General features: G+C 37.6%; 4 protein-coding genes across 7 annotated transcripts; 2 read left to right on the top strand and 2 right to left on the bottom strand.

Annotated features, from left to right (window-relative positions):
* Window positions 1–1,129: 1,129 nt before the first annotated feature.
* Window positions 1,130–3,643, top strand: LOC106745678 (DCN1-like protein 1). Its single transcript, XM_014621494.1, has 5 exons — window positions 1,130–1,223; window positions 1,621–1,834; window positions 1,983–2,151; window positions 2,291–2,504; window positions 2,607–3,643. The coding sequence occupies exons 1-5, from the start codon at window positions 1,221–1,223 to the stop codon at window positions 2,769–2,771; spliced, it is 765 nt and encodes a 254-aa protein (XP_014476980.1). The 5' UTR covers window positions 1,130–1,220; the 3' UTR covers window positions 2,772–3,643.
* On the bottom strand, window positions 3,641–6,381 carry LOC106745679. Its single transcript, XM_014621495.1, has 5 exons — window positions 6,035–6,381; window positions 5,678–5,916; window positions 5,311–5,469; window positions 5,165–5,233; window positions 3,641–5,064 (listed from the first exon to the last, which is right to left on the bottom strand). The coding sequence occupies exons 1-5, from the start codon at window positions 6,366–6,368 to the stop codon at window positions 4,915–4,917; spliced, it is 951 nt and encodes a 316-aa protein (XP_014476981.1). The 5' UTR covers window positions 6,369–6,381; the 3' UTR covers window positions 3,641–4,914.
* Window positions 6,376–19,015, bottom strand: LOC106745676 (tripeptidyl-peptidase 2). Of its 4 annotated transcripts, XM_014621488.1 has the most exons (20): window positions 18,829–19,015; window positions 18,162–18,290; window positions 17,796–17,963; window positions 16,926–17,086; window positions 16,681–16,844; window positions 16,253–16,585; window positions 15,073–15,342; window positions 14,663–14,974; window positions 13,790–13,946; window positions 13,522–13,709; window positions 13,274–13,428; window positions 12,943–13,160; window positions 12,624–12,858; window positions 11,983–12,233; window positions 10,613–10,624; window positions 9,644–9,873; window positions 9,495–9,506; window positions 8,500–8,951; window positions 7,693–7,908; window positions 6,376–7,555 (listed from the first exon to the last, which is right to left on the bottom strand). In XM_014621488.1, the coding sequence occupies exons 1-19, from the start codon at window positions 18,988–18,990 to the stop codon at window positions 7,699–7,701; spliced, it is 3,819 nt and encodes a 1,272-aa protein (XP_014476974.1). In that variant the 5' UTR covers window positions 18,991–19,015; the 3' UTR covers window positions 6,376–7,555; window positions 7,693–7,698. The 4 variants fall into 4 exon arrangements, with proteins under 4 accessions (XP_014476974.1, XP_014476975.1, XP_014476977.1 ...); XM_014621489.1 differs by lacking the exon at window positions 9,495–9,506; XM_014621491.1 differs by lacking the exon at window positions 10,613–10,624.
* A 1,007-nt stretch (window positions 19,016–20,022) lies between these two features.
* Window positions 20,023–23,748, top strand: LOC106745677 (UDP-glucuronic acid decarboxylase 1). Its single transcript, XM_014621493.1, has 5 exons — window positions 20,023–20,315; window positions 20,980–21,573; window positions 22,419–22,532; window positions 22,678–22,998; window positions 23,082–23,748. Exons 1-5 carry the CDS (start codon window positions 20,255–20,257, stop codon window positions 23,348–23,350), a joined length of 1,359 nt encoding a protein of 452 aa, XP_014476979.1. The 5' UTR covers window positions 20,023–20,254; the 3' UTR covers window positions 23,351–23,748.
* Window positions 23,749–24,224: the final 476 nt, after the last annotated feature.

Here is a 24,224-nt window from a genome sequence, read left to right as displayed (position 1 = left end):
GCTTACAGTTTCCTCTTTCAAATATATTAATTGAATTTTTAACAAAAGTAACTTTCCAATGTAAAACTCAACTAAAAGATGTTGAAATTTAATAGGTCATCTATTTCTTATTTAACTCGATGTATCTTAGTGAGAAACAAGAGGAGCATTATGAATTTAATATGATTAAAAAGTAGAAACTTTAAACTTTAAAATAATTTTTTAATAATCTCATTATCATTATTTTTGTCAAAGTTGCAGCTCGTTGAATTTCGCTTGTTTTTTGTGGCGGAACAGAAGGACGTCTGATATGCTTTGAGTAGTACTACTTGGAATATGAAGGACTTAGGCCCGATATTTGGCTTTAAAAATAACGGGTCTGGATTGGATACGCAATAAGTGGTCGATTGTATATATCAAAACGTAGTGACAATTACAAAAGTGAATAAAATGAGTAAATTCGTTTACTTTTGTCATTCTTATTACGTTTTAAGACACACAATCGACCCCCTGACTTCGACTTTAGTTCCAAAATCACCACTACGAGTCGCCGCTTAACAAAGAATTGAGATCGTGATATGACTCAATAATGGGGTCGTACCTTCATTTCCAAGTAATATTACACAACGGAGGATCAGACGCCCTTTAACTTTATGAAAAATACATGAAACTCAACGGACTGTAATTTCGACGAAAATAATGATAATTAGATAGTTTAAAAAACATTAAGAAATTTGAAGTCTTTATTTTTCAATTGTATTTAATGCTTTTCTTGTTTTCCGCTATGATACATCAAATTAAATGAAAAATAGCAAATGATTAAATTTCAATCGTATATTTCAGTATATTAATTACACAACTGCTCTAAATTGAAATAATTGATATTTCGAATACTTTAAATCTTATTAAGAGGAACACTTGAATATAAATTAAAATTTTTTTTTAACAAGTCAAACGTTCTCTTCTTTCCTTGCAAAGGACATATTTGTTTATATTCTTTGCATCGTTGCAAAAAGTTGCAAAAAGTTTGTCGGAAAAACAGAATTTTATGCATTATGTAACTCTGAAACATCGAGAAGAGATGATCGATTTATTAACAAAATAAGAATCGAACATCGATTCATCGGTCGATCACCGTCCATCTCTGCTTGAGACGTTCACAGAACATGCGCATGTTCGTGTCAAGTGTAGTGCGAGGGGAATAATATTTTGGCTTTCGGGGGCCTAAAATTAGCTGGAAAATGGTAAGCATTTGGGAAACAGATATTTGTACAACGATAAGATTATGCCTATGCCGCGTTATCAGACAGTCAAATATAATCTTCCGTTTCGTCGTTTTGTTTTAAAGTTAAAATAATAACCTATCTTCGTGTATAATGTTATTCTGGCTTTTCTTCGCGCTAAATATATCAGACCTGTCATCAGAGGAGTGACGGGGCGGTCTGAAATACTGCTTTGACCTTTTCCGTTTTTTCTCCTCTCGCTAGATGTATTTTGCTATAAGTTTCTCTACCATCTTCTTAGCCAAATATTCTTGCTTCCTGACACACTCTGTTTGTACTTTTATAGACATCCCATTAGCAATGTAATTAAATAAACTTGCGAAGCGTATATAACATTTCCTCTTTGTTTGAATTGCAGCAAAAATTAAAATTTTCACAAAGGGACAAGGTGAAAAAATTTATAACATTTACACAAACTGGAGAACAAACCGCAATATATTGCCTGGCACAAAATGACTGGAAGCTGGATCTGGCGAGCGACAACTACTTCCAAAACCCAGAAGCTTATTGCAAAGAACCTAAAAATTCTGTAGATAAGAAGAAACTGGAAATATTGTACAGCAGATACCAAGGTAGTGTCACTATAATTATTGATGTAATATGAGAATTTATCATTATAAAAGTAATTTGCTAAATAGGGTCGCTAGTTGAGTAGTTTTTATATTATTTCTATTGAATATTAGGAGAGATAAATATCTGACATAATAATAATACTTGCAGATCCAAGTGAGCCCAATAAAATTACAGCGGATGGTATTATGAAATTTCTGGATGATTTGGGTCTAAGTCCTGAGAGTAAGCTAGTTTTAATCATTGCATGGAAATTTCGTGCTGAAACACAGTGTGAATTCACAAAAGATGAGTTCATGAATGGAATGGTGGACTTGGGGTAAATACAAAAATATCTCTATGTCCTGTTCACATGATTGTATCCATAATTATATCGTTAATTCCCATATCTATCTTATCTCTTGTCGCAAGGCACAATCTTAATAGTTCCTATAGTTATTTTTTATTTTCCCTTTTAGCGTGGATAATATAGACAAGCTGAAGGCGCGTTTATGTAGCTTAGAAAATGAATTGAGGGATCCTCAGAAATTCAAAGATTTCTATCATTTTACATTTAATTATGCAAAGAACACAGGACAGAAAGGTTTGGATCTGGACATGGCAATCGCTTATTGGAACATTGTATTAGACGATAAATTTAAATTTCTCCAATTATGGTGTCAATTCCTACAAGTAAGGGATCTGTAGTTTTATTTCTCCTAATTTATCCTTTACATGTGTAAAATCATTCGGTTTTCTTTCTCTTTTCCTTTCTTAATCATTGATGCTTTTCAGGAACATCACAAGAGATCGATTCCGAAAGACACGTGGAACTTATTGTTAGACTTTGCACTTATGATTAATCCAGACATGAGTAATTATGACGAAGAGGGTGCCTGGCCAGTTTTAATCGATGATTTCGTAGAATGGGCGCAACCCCGAGTCCGTCAATCTCTCTAACGTTATTTTTTTTTCTTTATGATAAATTTTGAACGATCTTACACAGTAACTTTATTTATTCGATATACGGAACGTATATTCTCCAAATGTGTTTCATTGGACATTTTTTCAGTAACGCGAAATCATTCTACTTTTATAGTACATGATTTCACGCGGGTTTATTGTGCTCAACGTTTTCTGAGTAAAATCGTTGTGTAACAGTATAATGACTCATAGTATATAATGTATAGCTTCCTTGTAATATGCATTGTCGAACAATGTACAATATACCGCTTCGATAGATAATGTTTTATTTGCTGAAATATGTAAAGAGAGAGATTGAGAGAGAGAGAGAGAGAAAGAGAGAGAGAGAGAGAGAGAGAAAGAGAGATATCTTTTGAGTGTTTCCTTAAAAAGTAATAGCGCTATTTACTTGTACCGAGTTCTATTTGTGTAAGGACTAACCACGTAGGATATGCAAAATTATTATCTGTAAGATAACTTAAGTTATCTTATAGATAATAAATTATTATCTTTAAGATAACTTAAACCGCGATCTTTGATTTATCTTCGAAGAAGAAAACGAGTATTGCCTTGTGATTGATCATATTGTACAAAGTAATACGACATGTAAGACGTTCCTTTACAAATGAGAACACGGCAAAAAGTTGCTCAACTAACGTTGGTACACGCAAGCAGTTCATAGATCAATCAAGAAAAAAGAATCTTCTTCTTTCAAGATAATGTGCAGCATTGCAGACGAAATTGCAAGAGGAAGGGGGGGGGGGGTATAGTTTATATGTTCGTGTAGATAGTAATTTCTAAAAATTACGTTGTTGAGAATTGTTATTAAATAAATTCTACAATATTTCACTATATACACATACACATACACACACATACAACACATAAATATACTTGTAAAATATACACGGGAATAAAAAGAGAAAGAAATTTGTATTTTAGACATTATACAATATCTTGGCACCGTTATACTTATCTTTTATACTCAATCCGGTGGCAGAACAAAAAACGAAATTTTTGTTCATTAAAAAATAATGATATATTTGTAGTATGCTTTTTGAAACTTTATCATTACTAAGTGATGTAAAAATTTAAGTTTCTGTTTTTATAAATTCGAACGATAAATTCTTCACTTGTGTGTAATCGTACGACATAATTAACTGCGTTTATTTGTTGAATTGATAGTACATAAAGACGTTACTTATAATTATGGCATAAACAGATTTGATTCTCTTATCGAGTTTGTCATGGTTACTTCGCGACGTTTGATTATTCCCTTATTTAAATCATTATCATGCGAATTTAGCGACGTATATTTGTCTCCACGATCCATGCGAATGATTTTCTTTATACGAGATACGTGGAAATCATGCAGGTGTGTAAAAAAAAAAACAAATTACATTAACGCGAATTGAAAGTTAATTGTTAAGAGAAATCAAAATATTGTAGCTACTTATACATACAATGTTACGAGGGTGTAAAACGAAACTACTTTCGAGTAAAATTGTATCGTCCACGCGTCTTTGATTATATTTTATAAGCATAATGAAAGAGACGGAGAGAGAAAGAGAGAAAGGGACAGACAACATAACCGAAGGGAGTAAATCTCAACAGATACGGATTAGTATTAAGCTTACTAATACGACGTAGTCGACATATCGCCAGTGGGATATGTTTGCGCAATGCTAAACTCACTCATTAGAGAAATATCTATACGGTGTGTGTGTTTTACGGGACACTCTCTGTTTGAAGTTCGATGTTGTTTCTTTTCTCGAAGATAAATCAAATTATTTCCCTAATAGTTTCAGCATTGTGTAAACAATGAAGCGTTTTAACTAGCCTTAGAGAGATCAATTGTACATAATGTAAATAAATACATCGGTCTTAATCAGCACACGCACGCTCGGTTTGTTCAAAGACAGATGAACTGCAAGGGATGAGTGTATACTGTATTTCCTGTGTATTACAGTTGTATGCGTTTAAATAGAGAGCTCCGCTAACGACATAGGCAGGCACGGTGATGATAACATCGTCGACTATTGCGGGCTTCGGCATGGTGCATCTACGTAAAGAATAAGTTTTCTTTGTAATTCTCTCTTTATGGCCAGTTCGAGAAGAAAAGAAATATAGACGGATGCGGTTATACTTTGTAACAGCTGTGGCATTCGCACGAGTGTCCGCAGGAATATAAGAAAGCTAATTCGTACTTATTAGCCTGTATATTGTAGCAATTTTTTAATACATCCTGAGTATACCAGTCGCACAATGATTCCAATTTATCGATGGGAGCCTGCGTCATATGTATTTTATTAGAAGGAGAGAGAGGGAGAAAGAGTAATTCGTACTTACTCGTTATGCTCTTTGACGTCTAGCTGAACTCGCTCACTCACCTGAGCGATGGCTAATCCACGATTTGCGTTGTTAACGGTGCTGTGACTGTGCGAATCGAACAGCGTGACCTACGGATAAACGATTCGTCCCGATCATATCCTCGCTACTTTCCCCCGCCACTTTTCGCCACCGGTCGAATATTCACCTTGTATGTATCTTGAAATATAAGCAATATGGTACGTCCGCACGTGATGAGCAGCATAAATAAAATGTGAGATTCCGGGGCTTTATACCATTCGTGCAGAAATGCATTTATATTTTTGCACAAACTCGTCCCTATCTCCTCGAGGAAAATTTTGAACTTCTACAGCAAAAGTATCACATGTGTATATATATATATATATATAAGTACTCAAATATAGAATAGAATATATTCCCCTCTCTTCCCCTCCTTCCTGTTTATTGAGAGAACTTCTCTTGTACAGATGGGAACCGAGCGAGGCGAGAAATTTCTGAATAATAATGATCGAAAATACAAAATATAATTTGCTTCAAGTGTACAATGGTCATACCCATTCTTTCAGTGTGTCTAAACTTTTCCCACCATACTTCAACGCCTCCTCCGTGCTCAGATAGGGATTCGATATAAGTTTCTTCTCAATGAGCCATGCATGTGTCTCATTACCCTCTATCATGGCTTCTGCGACAATGACATTTAATCTTGGGCATTTCTCCACATCATAAATCAATAAGTGTTCCCTCGATATTCGTACTGCCACAAGCAAACATATAAGTGTACAGGCATTGCTTACTGGAGGATTGTGCGAGCACACCGAGAAATATACATTAACGATATATTTCATCTGTACAGGCCGCTGAAATATATGTACTAATGATATATACATGTGTACACCGTAATATATAATTACTTTCTTGCCCCGGTGGGTAACGACTCTGTGTAAATTCGGGATGATACCAGAACACGTCCACTTCATTATTGGAGCAGTCTTTCACGTATGTCGGGAAATGGCAGCTAAACAGTGGCGGTAAAGCCATAATCGCGAGAGTGTCCTTTAATTTGTGCGCATCACTTGTCAATTTTGTTGTTGCGAAAATACATTTCCAAATACGTGCGATCAAGACATTTTTGACGCCGAGACTTCGTGACAGTTCCTTCAGGCTGCGTCGCAGGCCATCGTCATAGGAGAACAGTTGAACAGCAAGAACTGCTGCGATAATCAATGGAATTATAATTGACGACATCCCAACAACTTGTTTAAGATTTTTATTACTTAGATGATCGCGCAATATTGATAAAAACAATACAATTTCCTTACCATACAATGCTTTTCGAGCTCGGCCTTCATTCCGTAATTATCCTCTCAGATCTAACGATTACAATTGTTATTTCATATTCGTAATTCCTAGTAAAACACGTTTTATTCGGTTAATTTTTGTTCTCTCGTAGCGTGTTGTCCTCACTTGATCGCGATGACAATATCGATCGTCGATATGGACCGTTCTGATCTTTTAAGCGTGACGCAGACGTCATACTTGTGTGAAAATGTCGACTGAAAGCGAACCTCTCTTCTTCGTTCTAATGCGGCTGATACACCAAATTTATTCTCCAATATGTACATTGCTCTGCACAGGGTATTATGTTTCGTCGATTATGTAATAAGATATAAAAATGTCTGTGCGCAACTGACATTGCATCCATCTTATCCCCGATGAGACGCATACGCAAAAACTAATAAATAGTCCGTTCGGGATTTGTCTCGCGTCATGAGCTGCTTGGTACACCAGAAACAACATACATCAATGGAATAAACTACATCTTGTCGGCGTAAAAATAAAATACGCAGATATATATATTTACATATAATTTATCATAAAAATAAAGCTGGACAACTTGAGTTTAGTGACGTAGATTCGACGTTATAACCAAAGAATGGGACTAAGTGCGATACATGTGCTCATGAGGTTCGGTTAATCCGACAGTTAGATAAAATTATTCATTGAAATCGGCAATGTTGGGAAGTAACGGGTTACCGACTAAGTACTCGTTCGAATCGGAGACTGCCTGTCGTTGATGTTTTCACCATCGCGATATTGACAGTGCATTTGGCGAATGAGACACATTTCATGTTGTTATTGCTTATATTATATTTGTCTCTCGTGAATCAATAAATTTCGATCGATACCGATATTCAATTTCCATGCAAATTATATCACACAGCACATACGCATATGACTGTTCAAATCAGTTTCGGCAAAATTTCTAAATTATTAGTTTATTATAATTGTAATAAACTAATATTTATCTAAACGCATATATATATTACACCCGACTCGGCTCGACACTGTTATTACAAAGATACGTTGGAAACGGTATTCGCGATTGTTCTTGTTTTATCTCACGGCCACATAACACACCGGCCTCATCAAATCTGAAAGTAACAAGAGAATACATTGGACATGCTGATACATAACATCGTGTAGAAAACTTTGCTCTCTTCTCGATTGAAACCCTCTTAATTGTTGGAAGCGGAAATCACTCCAACGCATTTTGAGGTATCGCACTTACCAGTGATCAAAATGATCTGTAAGTAGTCGGGTAACGGGTCGGTATACTCGTCGTGATGAGACGCGACCAATGTTCCCATCCCAGGATCCTCGCGATCTCGATACACTTCTCGTCAACCTCCTTCAACGGCTTCTCCTCGTAATAGCGCGTCAGTAATTTCAAATAACGTCCATAGTGATTATTGACGTGGGCATGCCACAAAGATAGAATGATAACCTGAGCAAGAGACCAAAATTATTATTAAAACTATTATTATTCTTATTATTAATTATTGCAAAGTAAAAAATGGTAATTTAGACAAAGATTTATGGCATTATCTTAAAATTATAAGTCGGCAATTCTGATAAGGCCTTTAACCTGTGTTTGAATTATTTTCAGACAAAGAGTTGAGTCCATATTCTCAACTCATTTTTACTGATAAAAGTGCCTCCAAAAGTGGCATAGAAACCACCTGATTGACTAAAAACCACATTTAAAATATTTTTATCGATAAAAGTGAGAATAGTGATTTGTCAATAAAAGTGACATAAGTGAGTTCAGAATACGGGCCTTAAACTCAAGTTAAAGTTTAATTAACGTTGGTAGGAACGAGCAGTCGGGGTGACTTTTATCAAGCTCTGATTAATTCAATCGACGACTAACTCAAGGGAATTGACCAATCACGTTGATCATCCAGCTAATTGACCAATTGATCAGAGATTAATCGGAGTTTCGTGAAAGAAATTCTTATTCTCGCCAGCTTTAAGTAAACTTATGTTCTTCCATCCATTTGGACTTTAAGTAATATAGCAATGGAATTACATCTACCTTGTTGTCAGTAGGCTCCGCGAACTTTTGCACTTCTTGCCAATGATGCGTGACGCTTTCGAGCAAATGTCCGTAGGACCCCTCCTCTCCGGTCTTCGTACCGTGTACGTACAACCGGGCCAGTGCGCACCCCTTCTTCACTAACACCTCGATCAAGCTGTTCTTTTGCTTCTCCATCGTGGCCTTGATTTTAGCTGCGTCGGGACGCTGGTCGCTCTTCAGGCCGAAGTATGCCAATAACTTGTCCTGATCGATATTTGTGATTACAGCGTCGGCGACTGTTATTATTTGATTGGCGAGTGCGATTGCGTTCTCCGAGAGGTCATCGTGCGGCACGTGTCTGCGCGCCTCGGGAGAATCCAAAGACGTCAGCATAGCGGTGTGGACGGGCAGGTGGTCCGAGAAGATGTTCTTCAACTCGCCATACAACAAATTGGCATACTCGCCGGGTTCTGTCATCAAGAAACCCACATGTTAGCGTAAATGCAAATACTTTTGCCGCAGTCACTTACATGGATGATAACGATCGACAGAAATCAGCGAGCCGGTCATTTTCTGGCTAACTTGTGATTTGGGTTTAACCTGATAATAATGTAAAACTTGTGTTTTCCTATTCATGACTAATCATTATATTTTTAAAGTTCCTCCTACTACAAAACCGTCAATGATTAATCACGAATAAAGAAGCACAATTTTTGTATTATCATCAGTTTAAGTTTGAACCACAAGTTAGTCAGAAAAGTCGGGTGTGTTACCAATAACAACAGTTGGTTCGTCAAACGTAACGGAGAGAATGCAAACATCGTAACACCACACACATGTGCGTATTATTTGATTCATACGGAAGTATGTGGGTAATTATATACGCAAAAGTCGCAAATACATGCTCCAAGGTATGATGCACGTGTATAACGTACGTTAGATCATACGTTTCTTTGTATGGAAGGGAGCGCGAGATATACATAAAGGTTCATTTTTCACTCAACCCAACTTACTTATAGACGGCGCTATTGATATAAACCGGAAAAAAAGGAAGAAAATATTTATGATATAGTGAAAATTAATCCACGTATATATATATATATATATACATGTTTTACTGTATTTAAATATCTCTATGTATCTTATAAGTGTGTTAGATTACCGAGTTTCGCGAGCCAATTGCACTTGAGATCTCTCAGCGCCTCATTGTACTCATCCCATTTCGTCATAGTTTTCTCTTTCTCGGACTTGGTAGTGGTGTTGCTGTTTTTCTTGGCGGGCTCGGACAAGATGTATTTGAATAAATGGCTATCCACCTTCTTTCCGATATCATCTTTACAGAAAGTCAATGTACCTTGAAGATAACTACCGAGGGTAGCGCCTTTGGATATTCTTTGCAAAAAAAAAAGAAAAATTTTTTTATGTTCTTCGGTGGATTGAAAAATTGTGTTTTTAATGATAAACTGTGCAGCTCTATTATCTTCTTTATAACTTTAGCATTATATATATGCCTGAAAGCTAAACAGAATAGAACAATCAGTTCAGCGCCGGTGTAAGAAGAATGTAACAGCCATAATGCACCAACGAATATGATGTTCCAGCGTAAAAAAATCTACACACATAATACAGCTTATTTTCGTATTAAGTGCATCAATATACTGCATCGCAATACAATTGAGAGCAATGAAGCATGTGTGCAAGGAAACGAAAAGAATTAATTAATTCTGTGTAGAACAAAATATTCACGGGTAGTTGAAAATAATAAAACTCAAAAGCAATTGTACGAATGCGCACGGATATAATTTCTGAAAAATTGATAGAAGGTAATGGCAGCAAAAAGAAAGAAAGCAGAAGCATGTATTACCGTAAGCGAATTTCTTGTAAATATATATTAAATTTGTTTTTTCTTTGCGTGAATGAATGCTTTTCTAAACAGAGATAAAAAATAAAATAAATAAAAAGTTGTCCAAGATAGCTGTTCTCGCAGTATGCCATCTTAATTAAGGACAAGCGTGATCCACATGCACATAAAAATGTGTCGATCTAATTGATTGGGCAGCGAGTAGTGTCCTTAATTCGATTTAATGCGGTCAAATGCGAAATATATGTAGAAATTGTATTATAAACTCACTTGTTTTCAGTGCTGCAATGTAAGATGGAAAAAAAGAAGATTACCTTAGTAGCACTTTACAGCGACAACCAACGTATGTATTACTATACATGGTATCTCTAAATTAATGTGACAAGATTTATTTTAAAGATTTAGTTTTATTCTTTAAACAATTTGGTTTCGATATTTCTTTAATAGAAGCATATCAACCTGTTATTTCGCTTTTTTCATGTGTAATTGAGAAAAATCTTCTTCAGGGCTTAAGTTTTACAATGCATGGAACATAATGTTATTCCAGCAGCAGCAACTTTCAACAAAATCTCTGCTAAAGAAAGATGGGTTCCAAATTGGCCAAAGAAAGTGTGAAAACGTTGCGGCATCAATTTGGAGATAACTCGTATATTTGTTCGTATACGAAAACGCGTTCGCGAACACATCAACCAGGAATAGTATTATTATTATTATTATTATCATTATTAAAAAATTTAGATCGGCAGTCGACTAAAACCAAAAACTACTTATGAAAAATCAAACAATACCTTACATCCAATCAAAGCGTACTATGCTACAATATCCACTTAAGACTCATACATACGATTACCAAGGAGGTATACCAGACTTTTTGTACAAATAAGAAAAAATACGAAATTTTATACACAATATCTCTCAATCGTATAATTAGTCCAATGAAACGAGTGATGCAGACGTTACTTGATGGTGCAGATCAATAAGTGATAAATCTCTGATGAGAGAATATCATGTATTTAATATATATGACGTGGAATATATACAGGGTGAGAGAAAAGAGAATATAGAAAAGAGAAATCCCGAAAAATATAAGTTTTACAGAAAAGTATTTCCGATAAAAGTTGCAGGGTTTAAAAAGATCTATTCATCGATCTTATCAGTTTGACCTTGGATGGCGTCGACAAGTTGAATTTGTTAAATGTGATCTCTTATTTTTTATTCCATATTCTTGTTGCCCTTGTTAAGACGTTTTCAGAACACTATAATAGAGCTTCCTTTGGTTAAAAATTTCCTGAGATAGAATATGGTGATGCCATCCAAGATCAAACTGATAAGATCAATAAAGATCAAATTGATAAAACCAATAAAGATCAAACGGATCAGTAAATAGATCCTGTTAAACCCTACAACTTTTATCCGAAACACTTTTCTGCAAAACTCATATTTCTCGAGATTTTTCAAGGTTTCTATACTTTTTCCTCACTCTGTATAATATACGCATACAGTCGATATTCAGTTGTATCTATTGTTACGACAGCAATAAATTTGAAATATACCAAGCTCCATTAACCTATCAGGCATTTACCGAGATAATGAATAATGAGAAACGGGTCGCGTGTAGATAGACACGCAAATATACTTACTTGCTTTCGTTAGACATCGGAGCGATATACAAGGGGAGGATATGACCAGGTGGAACAGACGCAGCTACCATCTTCTTTCCGCCGATAATAGCCTGCGACTGACTGGCGTAAATATCCAGATTAATCGGCGTGCCTAGCTTTTGACTCAGAAGTAACGGCATGTCCGTCAATTTTTCCAGCAGATCTCTCTTTTCGTGACGTATATGCATCTTCAAAGTGTAATCTCCTTTTTCTAACTTTTGAATCGTATACTGTAACAGAATGATATTATTTTTATGCGTTTGACAAGACCGTAGTAGATCGAATTTCACTCGTGAATACACAGGGTGAGACAATAACTATTTTGAATATCTTTGAAATTGCGCAAAAGAAAAATTTAACAGAAATTATATAGCACAGAAGTGATCGTCTTATATGATCGATCTAATTACCATGTAATTCCTGTTGGGTAAATTTTTCTTTTATTCTCACAGTATCATTCAAGGTGGTAACAATTATTGCCTCATCTTGTATATATTCTTTCTATTGTATTGTACGATTATATGACTAAAAGAAAATTATAAAACTCCGAGAGATAAACTGTCACAACATCAGTCTAATAGTCATCAGTCAAATAAGCGCGTTCAAACTGAGAAACTTACCTTAGATGGATATGCATCTCCGCAACAAATCAATTGTTTGTTGCTGTCGTAAATCATCCACATTTGACTTTCATATTCACTTTCATACAACAGATCACTGAGCAATGCAGCGTTCGGCGTGACCTCAGTTGCTTTTGCCGAGTGGAATGTGTATGTTAATTGCAACTCGTATATTTGCCGTGATGGTGGGATGATATCACGCGCTCGTAAAGGAGCGATTTTCGATTCATTAGGCCTGTAATATTACGCAGTTAATTGAGCAAATCACATGTAATCGTTATCGTAGAAAGAATAAATTGGTACAGAGATGCGCACTCACTTCAAAATTTGAACAGTTGACTTCAGAGAAATGCTAGGTACAACCTCTTCGTTTCTAAGAGAACTACGTAATTCAATACGGTTTATTCCATCTCCGGATTGCATCGTAAGATTGCCATTTATCATATGGATCCCATGGAATTCGATGGAATAATCAATAAACATGTCACCCAGGTTTGCCCAATATTTCGCGATAACCACTTCTAAAATTAATCCACCCTAAAAGAATGAAACACATCTACGTAAAAATATACAAACATACACACGAAACTGCGCTAAAATACTTATGGTAATAAAATGGGTAAATAAATGATATCAAATATGATAATAACCTGGACAGCAAATGGTTGAACAGTTTCCGACTGAGATGTAACGCTGATAATTCTGTTAACCTCGAGAGTTTTGCAGGACATTCGAGGTTTCAGTTGAATAGTGTGAATCACGAATCTACCAGTCTTATCCTTTTCCGTGCTCCTTAATCGCAAAACTAGTTGAAGACGAATAAGAATATGATATGAGCGCGACAGTAATCATTGATATCTTTGAATCGGGGCAAGATTCGTGACAAGATATAACTTACCTGCCCAAGTAGCATCTTCCGGCACAAGAATGAAATGACGCTGAATTGTATTAGGCTTAAATAAGATATTTGTATACGTTAAATCCGGCAAAAGCGCAGTCTTCGGTAGCGTCATCGGTTGAACAACCGTCACCGGAATTTGGAATACTGGACCTTTCGCGATATTGGATACATCATACGCTCGCACACTGAAAATCGCAAATACGAGCTCACAAATTGTCTCTTTTAAACTGTTCATGTAGCATTACTCGAAAAGAATATCCCTCACTTAGTCGCATGAACACCTTCTGATAAGTTAGAAGCTTCAACTCTGATGGCAAAAGCACGAGGCATGTGCATCAAGTCTAGATGCGTCGGAAATTGGACCCACGAAGCGCCACACACAAGCGTCAACTTCAGATTAAAGTCGATTTTGCGCGACGGATCTGCAAGAAGATGCAAATTTATACAAACCATAAAGAGATAAAACGGACTTTTCAAAGTCTGATTAAGGCTGTTGTAGCGATATACTATTTTAATTTTTGTGCGAATATAATATATACGTTGTTAGATGTGAAACACCTATATTTATATATCATATCCTCCCACGTGAAAATTAAAATAAAATGTTAGGTTAATGCAAAAGTTGGTCCCGTTTTATAATCAACATGTACAGACAACATTTATTTATTTTAAAATATAATCATTCAATGAATTTCACTTTTTCCGCGAATTTTTTGGTTTTTTACCTTCTTTAGGAAAAAAATAAATGTGACAAGTTTTAGCCGAACACATGAATTTTCCCAAACGAATTTTTGTAACCTTAGAACAAAACCGAAGAAATCAGCGAAAAAATGAAGAAAAAACAGTTTTCTCCCGAAACTTTAAAATGATACCTTCTATCTTTCCGGTAATTGTGTGATCTCACACTCGTAGAATTCTGGGATTTTCTAATAAAGAATCGACTGAAAAAACGGGACGAATTTTTTGTATGACAGCCGCGATTAAGTTTTGAAAGGTTCATTCGTGGTCAGTCATTTACAGAGCCGATGTGAATACAAGCTTGCTTATACGAGATATCTGTTTATATAAGGTTTATCTTACTATCTGAAAACACGAGCGCTAAGCTCATTCGAGGGAAGAGAATCGTGAGAGATATTACCTATATTTTCGCTATCCATGAACACCGGTTCAACGGTGATCGCGTAATCCTTCGGGCGATCGATAAAACCTGTTCTCATGTGGATGCCCTTACTGTTATTAACGCCACAATTGATGGCGAATCGAACGTCCCTTTCGGGGGCATCGCAGTATGAGGTGAGATTATCGAATGCGCTTTCGACTTGCAGTAGGCCGGAACCTTGGGCAAACGGGTCTAAATTGGATACGTAGAGAGCGGTATTTTCAAGCGCCCTCTTGATACTGTAAGGAGAATATGGACAACCTTTGGCAAGAAGTCCCGATATAAGAATCGCTAAAACGTAGAAAAAAGTCCAACATAAGAACGTTCTCACAGTTGATATGCGCGCGTGCGTGAAATACACACGGATACAAATCTCGATGTATACCCACCCACTGCTCCAGTCACGTGCGGACTCGCCATGCTCGTACCGTTCATAAGCTGACTCTTTCTCAGAGTGAAATTCGGTACGCTGGTGATAGCACCTCCCGGTGCGCACACGGTTACCCCCGCGCCTCCGTCTATCATCGGGCCGCGGGAGGACCACGTGTACGGCATACCCGCCATCTTTTCTCTCAAAGAATATTCAGCTACCATCATATCGGGTGACACGTAAGCACCGACGCTAATAATACTGTTTGAACTGATATCCGGGGGAGTTCCTGTAATTTTTTTCAAATATTCCAGATATTCGCGTTCACTGCGTATTAAAAAAGAATCTTAAACGGTACTACTCATGATCCTGACAATAATGCAAATCTCACATCAAATGATAAGGTAGATTTCGAAAGACGGGAACGGATTAGTAACACAGACCGGTAAAACAATTTTTGTCAAGTAACTCTAATCAGAGGAGGTGATTCTTATGGATTTTCGGTCACAAAAACAATGCTGCTGGCCAAATTGCTTCATCATGTCCAGCTTTGAAATTATTTCGAATTTTAAGACGAGGAATCAGCGATTCATAAGAAAAAATCTGTAATAAATCATTAACCGTCGTATATAAAGTAATAAAAATAAGTGAATATTTGATTTACATATTGACTCCTTACTAACAAAGAATAAAAAATCATCTCACAAATGGCAAAAATGTTTGTACAAGCATTTTTCTCACATTTGGTAAGATTAGTAAGAACAAATAGTCGGATTTCAATGTTGTGAGTTCTATTCTCTTCGCGTAATAAAATCTTAAAATTATGTGAAAATAAATAAAAAAATATTATTCTAAAATGGCTGATAAAACGTAAAGAATAAAAGTTTTTTATTAAATTTGAATTAAAAAAAAAAGGCTTTCCTAAATTTTTTCTCAATAAGTCACATTTTGACATTTTAATAAACAAGAATATTTAGTCGATAAATAATAGCGATTTATTATATATTTTTTCTTATAAATCGCTGATTTCATTTTAAGAATTCAAAATAATAAAAATCTGACGCGATGGACGCTACTTGGCCGGCAGCATTATTGTTGGTAACTGAAAATCTATAAAAAAAAACACTCCTACTCTGATTAGAGTCACTTGACAAAAATGTTTCTTGTCAGCCCGTGTAATCAAATCTGATGATACTCACCAATTGTGCACAGAGCCGGTCCGAGATTGCCGGCAGATGCAACCCAGATCACACCGTACTCGTCGATGACCTCGTTCATCAATTCTCCTATCCTACCGGTGTTCGACCAGTGAGCATGTTCTCCGTAACTCATGTTTATAACATGGATCTTTTGCTTATGCTGCATTATGTAAATCATCGCCCGTACTACAGCCGTGCCGGTCTCCATCGTGCCGATACGCCCGTCACCGACGGTCAACGAGATGATTTGTGCACCTGGCGCGACTCCGTTCAACTCGGGATTATCCGGGAAATACGCGGCTGCGATTGACGCTACATGTGTCCCATGGCTCGCTGTGGTACAATAAAATCGAGAGGAATTCGATAGAGAAATTGATGCTTGACTATGTGAGACTTGAGTCGAAGATTTCTGTCCCGTCCGTACTTACAACATAAACTGACAATTTCTAACGTGTTCCCCTCATCGTGCACATTAATACTAATATTTAATTGATCCTCCTGAGTGAGAGGAGCAAAATCCCTCGTGACGGAGTATTCGCCGAGGAAGACGCCAGCTTCGAGATTACCTTCTTCGGTGGTGTCGATACATGCTCTGTAATGGAAAGAAAAACTTAGATCTCAGATATAGTTGTGCGTGTATTCGGGATTACAACGCACTCGGCAATATGATTACCTCCAAATATTACCGTCGTGGAAAACAACGCAATCATAAGTGGGTCCTACATCGCAATACTTTTTCTCGATATTATTCAATACTTCGACGCGAGCTTCAAGTTCCTCCTTCTCCAGCCTTTCCTCTAAGGTCGATAATTGTGAATTCTTGCTTTCAAATTCCTACATAATACAATTATTTGTTGAAATATGATTAATTTCCCACTGAGAATCAATCAATTACTTTTCACACGCACTGAGACGAGCTTATCAAATGACGAGAGCTGAAGCAATACATTATTTTAATGAGATAGTAAGCACTTGGATGGTGATTTAACTGGTGAATTAAACTCTCATTTGTGTGATTTATTTCTATAAAATTAATAAATTTATATCAAGCACCATGTGCCATAAATAATAATACTACAAAATTAACGAGGGTGCCATCACATATACACAGCATCCATATAATTGTTTTGCTTAAGCAGATATTATGTAATGGAATCAATGCCTTTAACAATAGATCAATCTGCCAAATACAAATATAGCATTAGATACGGATCACTGTGGCGTGTTGTGAAACAGCGGCCTCATTTAATTGCATGGTTTGACAAGCTCACCAATACCCAACTATCTTTGGATCACATGGACTAAAATTCTAATTATAATTTTGCTCACAAGTATGCTTCCATTGAGATTTCCAGCAAATATATAATAATGTTTCAAAAAAGATTTTTTTTTTTTCACAGAGTGAGATCATCAGGTTTATATATCACAAAGAAAATGTTAAAAGAATAAATTTGTCTGGAAACAACAAAGAATACAGCCAATAATGCTTAATTGAAAGCAAAGGGATCATCAATATGCTGTCAACAGGTGTTACAGTAGGTACCTGTAATTGTCTGGAAGCTTCCGCAAGTGCCGTTTTATGTCCATCGTCCCAGAGATGTTTTTTACGTTCTGCCACTACTCTTTCTTTTAATTTAGAAGGGTATAGTGAGTACAGGTTCTTTAAACCAATATGATACTCTCCACTAGGATTCTTCCAATTAGATGGGACCTGTACAACAAATATTGTGTAACTAATCATGTTCATTTTATATTAAATTGCAAGTAAAAGGGAGAAATGCAAATCTAATGTTTGTATCAAGTCTAATAACAATCACAAATTAATTTAAAAAATACATAATACAACTTTGTACTCTAATCTTTTCTAGTCTCTTTTCTTCAAACAAGGAAATATGTTCCACAAACATGCCTTTAATTTACGACCAGTCAGACCAAGTATGTATCCATCCGGTGCTTGCGCAACTTTGCTAGTGTCTACATCTCCAGCTCCGCTGCAGTCGAATCTCTCGATAATTTTTGGTTTCCCATCCGAAGTCACCTGGAATGAAGGGACTCAAATATATCGTGTCTCCATATTGGGAACGTCTCTTTCTACAGTTTGTCCACTGTGATTTATAAAAGTATATTCTGTTCTAAGTATCTAAATTTAACAAAGCCTAAGATTGCAGCAGATAAGATAGAATTAATGGAAAGATAAAATGAGAGAGCCCGCACAGATGGGAGCTCTCGTCGGCGTTCGAAAAGTAAATAAGTGATGACGTGTGACGATCTCCCACGCAAATCCAAGAACGGACGGTCATAGCATAAAATTTAAAGAGCGTGACTTTTACTTTATCTCGCGAGAGACGGGGACAGTTCGCGGGGCGAGCTCGCGAGCGGTCGGCTGAGACGCACGCGAGAGAAAGAGAGAGGGAGAGACAGCAATTTATGGATCCAGGTGGACCTTATCTCCGGATGAGATCTAGAGCGTGCTCGAAAGCAAACGATCCGCGGACGATGAGAATAATATAAACGTTACTCGCCGAGGAGCTCGGGAGGCGTGTCGGCGTTCTAACCAACGCCGCGGATTCCCTCACCTGCATACCCGGCGCTCCGGGATCCACTCCTGAGTCGAGGATCGCGATGATGACACCTCGGCCATCGTACTCGGGATATTTGCCGAGAAATTGAGTGACACCCGTCTCTTTTTTAGGTAGCAGGCCCCAAACAGGAAAGTTACAATCAATGACGTCTGCCATGTTTCGAGTGCCACTGCCACCGTGACTGTAGGAAAACCACTTGAGATGTTTCCTTTGTACTGCCGCAGCCTTATATATCAATCAAAAAATCGGATCTGCGCCTGCGTGCGCGCGAAGCGGATGCGCCAGTTTGGAGGTTATGTTAACGGCGAACGGTCACGGCGCGCGTATCGCACGCGCACGTTCAAGGCCGGCGTATCGGCAACGCCACCGACGAGGTGACACTAAAGACTTTATCTAAAGTCTTATGGGATTTCACGTATGGGAGAATCTCGCTGTTTAATAACCTCCGGCCGATAAATTTGTCGGTAAAAGACAGAGTTCCCCGGGTGGAAATTTTACGCTGAAAATTTTACTGAAATTCTCTCTCCATTCGCTACATTTCATTATCATTTCGTCAATGTACGCAGTTTTCAATTAAATTCAGTAAATTTCAACGGTATACTTTAATTAAACAGTATACTTTAATTTTCCTTATATTCAAATTCTGGTACACTGTGAACTTGATGAACAGTGAAATGAAAGTTATTGAAAAATTATTGAAATATATAAATGTTTTAAAATAAATAAAGTATAATTTTCATCATGAAATTCAATGTAATGCTGTGAAATATAACGAAAATTCAAGTATAATTCTGAAAAGTAGTAAGAGAAGTTTTGAAATATTAGATGTCATAAAATTTACCGAATTAAACTGAAAACTGCATATATTAGTGAAATGTGGCCAATTGAGTGAGTATTTTAGCAAAATATTTTCATCAGAGTTGTGTCGTAAAATTGAAGATTCTCAGTAACAATCAATCTTTTGAAATATTAATTTTACGTAGGTTTTATATTATTATATATTATATTATTTTATATTATAAACATTTTGATAGATTTTACTACTTTTATTTTATTTTTAAATTATTGATAATATAATTACGAACAATACTAATTTCCCTTTTTATCAACACACGACAGCTTCGCCGGCTCTTCTCGCGCGACCGCGACTCACCAGATGGCGACGCTCGTATCCGCTCGCGCGTACGTCAATAACCATACGTCGAGCGCAGGTTAGGGGCACACGGTGTCGACGGTGTCGCGGTGCGTGCGTTGGAGGTTATGTCCCCTCTCGTCTCCGTATTTTGAATAAGTAGCCGAACTGGTAGCCCGATTGCTATCAGGTCTGCCGCAATATGCGAGACAATGCGATATTCCGGCGATAAGACGCGGCGGCAGTGACGTAAGCGTAATCCAAGTGAGTCATGTGCATACTCAAAGCATGGTTGTCACGCAGCGAAAGATGAAGCAGATTGCACTCTTCGCGGTTTGCGTATTGTTAGGTGAGTGTCCGGGAGGGTTGCGACGCGATCCCCGCGTAATCGCGGCCGCCGACACTCGAGAGACTCTCCGCTCCCGAATTCCGCGTTAAATTCGCGGACTTTGAAATTCTTCATATCCTTTCTGCAATTTTGGGATTGGCACGCAAAACGCCGCGCGATACCGCTGCGTCTTGAGAATAATCGTTCATGCGCAACGCGAGATTCTATTATTATCGTTACTGCGGAATGCCAAATTTATATGTTAAAAATAGAGCGATAATGATTTAGTAACCCCCCTCCCCCTTTTCCCTACCTTACTTCCCGCGTACACGTGACGATAAGATTCAAACTTCGGGTTGAACATTACTGCACGCCGAGCGACAGATTTCCACTTATTAATCTTGTATTTTTCTATATATGATTTTTCATCCAGGAAAAATATTTTTATTATATCTCGTACACTTATTGTTTATATTCTTTGGTCGGCTTTTACAAAACGAAGCCGGTTTAATAGCAAAACTGCGCAATGTTTATCACCGCGTCAGTCATATTTCTCTCTCGGAGTCTCGCGTGCGCGCGCGTCTGTTATTATAATTATAAATAATAACTATTGCGAGAAGTTTGCTGTATAACACGTGTATGCAAATAAATTTGTAACATTATTATTTTCTCCCGCTTCTTCCAGTACTCGGCTTCTACAAAACTTTGGTGAACACGGAAGAGGAACATTCTTTCATTCGCGGTCGAATCCACAGATTGGACAAGGTAAACAGAGATAAGGACGGCCTAAATGATAAGAACGTCATCGTGACTCAGAAGATAGGCAATGCCGACGAGGACGACGGGGACATCAAGGACATCGAAGAGGCGAAGATGCGCATCCGCGAGATGGAGGGCAAGCTGCAGCACCTCGAGGCTGCGATCGAGAACAGGGTGTCGAAGGACTTCCCAACGGTGAAGTTCCTGAATTACAAGAACCGAAAACGAATACTGGTGACGGGCGGCGCGGGTTTCGTCGGCTCTCACCTGGTCGATCGTCTGATGCTGGCCGGACACGAAGTCATAGTCGTCGACAATTTTTTCACCGGCAGAAAGCGCAACGTCGAGCACTGGGTCGGTCACGAGAACTTTGAACTGGTGCACCACGACATTGTGAGGCCGCTCTATCTGGAAGTCGACGAGATCTATCATCTCGCCAGCCCGGCCAGCCCGCCGCACTACATGCTAAATCCCGTGAAAACGATCAAGACGAATACGTTAGGCACTATAAACATGCTGGGTGAGTGACTTCTTCTTCGCGAAGTGCGCTTCGAACAGATATCTGCGCGAGGAGGAATGAAGTTTATTTATTTATTTAAGGAGGTTCATGGTAAACCTATAATATACACATGATATGACAATTGAACTAACAATACGTAACAGAAATTTCAATAATCTTTATCGTTTTCGAGATATTTAATTATAAACTTGTACATATGTAAGAAAAGAAACCTCATCAAATTTCTTCTAATTTGACATACTTAAGTTTAAAAAACCATTATAATATTAAAGATTAATGTACAGATATTGTAGACGAATTTTAGGATTACTGACCGTCCGGTTGAAAAAATACAGTGGTGGAAAGTTTATAATTTATAGCACTATTCAAAATACATACATGTAAGCATATATTTATATACTTCTTGCCATTATCTGTGCATCTCTATTAGATCGACTGATACACAAATATAACATTAATAAGAAAACTAAAAAGTATAATAATATTTTCGTATTTGTAACATTGTGTACATATATTTATCTCAGCTTCGTTCCAAATTAACATTTATTATTTGGTTAGTGAAATAAATATGTATAAAAGAGAAATTTTGTTTAAAAATAGTAAATTTATGAGAGGTCCCCTTGCTGCGCCATTGGAAATACGGCACTTAGCGTTAGAATTTCTATAAAGGAAAAACCTATTTAGAAAAAAAAATACAAGGTAACCTAAATTACCAAAATTAAAAGACTTATGCAACGTTTTAGAATGATAAACAAAGGCATCATGAGACTGTTGTCAACGAAGTAACGCCGATATCACTGATTGCTTAAATAGAATTGTTACGTAATCCTTCGTCGTTGTTTCAGGACTTGCGAAACGAGTGGGCGCGCGAGTGTTGATCGCGAGCACGTCGGAAATTTACGGAGATCCCACCGAGCATCCGCAGGCGGAAACCTACTGGGGTCACGTGAATCCGATTGGTAAGGATTTCGCATCGTTTGTTTCATAAATAACAGAGCAATAAGGACGATTTTTCTCTCGAAGAAATTTTTTTCTCTCTTTTGAAACGAATTTTTCTCCTGAATTATTGGCACTCTAATTACGATTGAATTACACCGATTGCAGGTCCACGGGCATGCTACGACGAAGGCAAACGAGTCGCCGAGACATTGAGTTACGCTTACATGCGACAGGAAGGCGTCTCGGTCCGAGTCGCGCGAATCTTCAACACTTTCGGGCCGAGGATGCACATGAACGACGGTCGCGTTGTGTCGAACTTCATCCTCCAGGCGCTGCAAAATGAATCGATCACGATTTACGGTAGTGGCAAGCAAACGCGATCGTTTCAATACGTCTCCGACCTGGTAGACGGATTAGTCACGTTGATGGCGTCTAATTACACCTTACCCGTGAATATCGGGAACCCCGTGGAGCACACGATCGAAAGTGAGCGTCGCGTACGTTGCGTAGCACGGATTTCCCTCCGACCTATCCTTCCACGAGGTTTTAATGTTTTAACTTTATTTCAGAATTCGCGCGTATAATAAAAGACCTGGTGGGCGCCACCAGCGAAATAGTGGAGCTCGCGGCGGTCGAGGACGACCCGCAGAGAAGAAGACCGGACATCAGCAGAGCCAAGAAGTATTTGAACTGGGAGCCGAAGGTCCCGCTGGCCGAAGGCCTCAAGAAAACGATAATATACTTCGCGAAAGAGTTACGAAGGACAGAACATTCTCAGAAAAGTAGCTTTAAGCAGTCTTCTTACAAAAGCGATCACGACATAGTGGAGCAGCTTTAGGGGAGGTCAAGTGTAACGCGATACGTTATTTGATGTATCCACTTTCAGAAGTGGCGTGAAAGTGCCATTAAGCTATGGACCAGCATGTGCCAAAATATCCCCGTCCAACTTGAATTTTACATAATTTATATACACGGCAATGGGTATACACTTCTTACACAATGCACGGCTACCGATCGGTCTCGAGCCGTTTTTCCTATCGCATACGCGCCGTGTGTTCTTCGTGTAGAAGTCATAATCTGAAGATACATCTCTTTTATTTCTTTCTCCATGACTGTGCACTATTTTTATGCGATTTTGAGATTTCAGATTTTCTATTTATTAGTCCTTTTTTTTCTTGTATGCGCGCGTGCACACACATACACACAAATCTGTAAATAAACGACATCTACTCATCATTTCCCCTGTGCGCACAGATATGTAGAATATTCGTTCTTTTTCATAACACTTGTATGTATAATTTTCGTACGAGCGGGAAGAGTGGAAAAGGATGCTGACGGTATAAATAAGGAAATACTGTCTCGCGCTCATGAGGGATCATGTGTGTTGACTTGAATGTAATTTCGCGCTCGACTTTTCTCTGTAAAAATATTTGGCTACAAAACGTCGTTCGCGCTTTCCATTCGTCTCTTGTAGTCTCGTAATAGCGACATTATCGAGGGCACACTCGCGATTTACAAAGCTCTGAGAAATGTTTATTATTACCCAAGTTACTTAAATGTAGCGAGAACAATGTAATGAGAGGACGGTGAAGTAATGTTTATATAACATATTGCACTTACGTTGTGTACAATATGTTACGTTGTGTAATTGTTATGTTATATATATTTATATGTTATATATATATATATATATATATATATATATATATATA

Source organism: Dinoponera quadriceps, unplaced genomic scaffold (assembly GCF_001313825.1).
Source record: "Dinoponera quadriceps isolate SergipeBrazil2010 unplaced genomic scaffold, ASM131382v1 scaffold1441, whole genome shotgun sequence".
In the NCBI taxonomy this organism is placed as follows: Eukaryota; Metazoa; Arthropoda; class Insecta; order Hymenoptera; family Formicidae; genus Dinoponera; species Dinoponera quadriceps.
Note: the sequence above shows the minus strand (reverse complement) of the source record. Positions and strands in the feature narration are given on the sequence as shown.

Coding starts and splice junctions, on each gene's coding strand:
- LOC106745678 (XM_014621494.1), top strand. Junction 1,835..1,982: donor ATTGTACAGCAGATACCAAG/GTAGTGTCACTA, acceptor TAATACTTGCAG/ATCCAAGTGAGCCCAATAAA. Junction 2,152..2,290: donor AATGGAATGGTGGACTTGGG/GTAAATACAAAA, acceptor TTTCCCTTTTAG/CGTGGATAATATAGACAAGC.
- LOC106745676 (XM_014621488.1), bottom strand. CDS start 18,990: ATGGCAGACGTCATTGATTGTAACTTTCCTGTTTGGGGCCTGCTACCT. Junction 18,291..18,828: donor CCGGAGCGCCGGGTATGCAG/GTGAGGGAATCC, acceptor CCTTCATTCCAG/GTGACTTCGGATGGGAAACC. Junction 17,964..18,161: donor TGACTGGTCGTAAATTAAAG/GCATGTTTGTGG, acceptor TTTGTTGTACAG/GTCCCATCTAATTGGAAGAA.
- LOC106745679 (XM_014621495.1), bottom strand. CDS start 6,368: ATGTCGTCAATTATAATTCCATTGATTATCGCAGCAGTTCTTGCTGTT. Junction 5,917..6,034: donor TTACCCACCGGGGCAAGAAA/GTAATTATATAT, acceptor ACAATCCTCCAG/TAAGCAATGCCTGTACACTT. Junction 5,065..5,164: donor GTGGATTAGCCATCGCTCAG/GTGAGTGAGCGA, acceptor CATATGACGCAG/GCTCCCATCGATAAATTGGA.
- LOC106745677 (XM_014621493.1), top strand. CDS start 20,255: ATGGTTGTCACGCAGCGAAAGATGAAGCAGATTGCACTCTTCGCGGTT. Junction 21,574..22,418: donor AGGCACTATAAACATGCTGG/GTGAGTGACTTC, acceptor TCGTTGTTTCAG/GACTTGCGAAACGAGTGGGC. Junction 22,533..22,677: donor GGGTCACGTGAATCCGATTG/GTAAGGATTTCG, acceptor CACCGATTGCAG/GTCCACGGGCATGCTACGAC.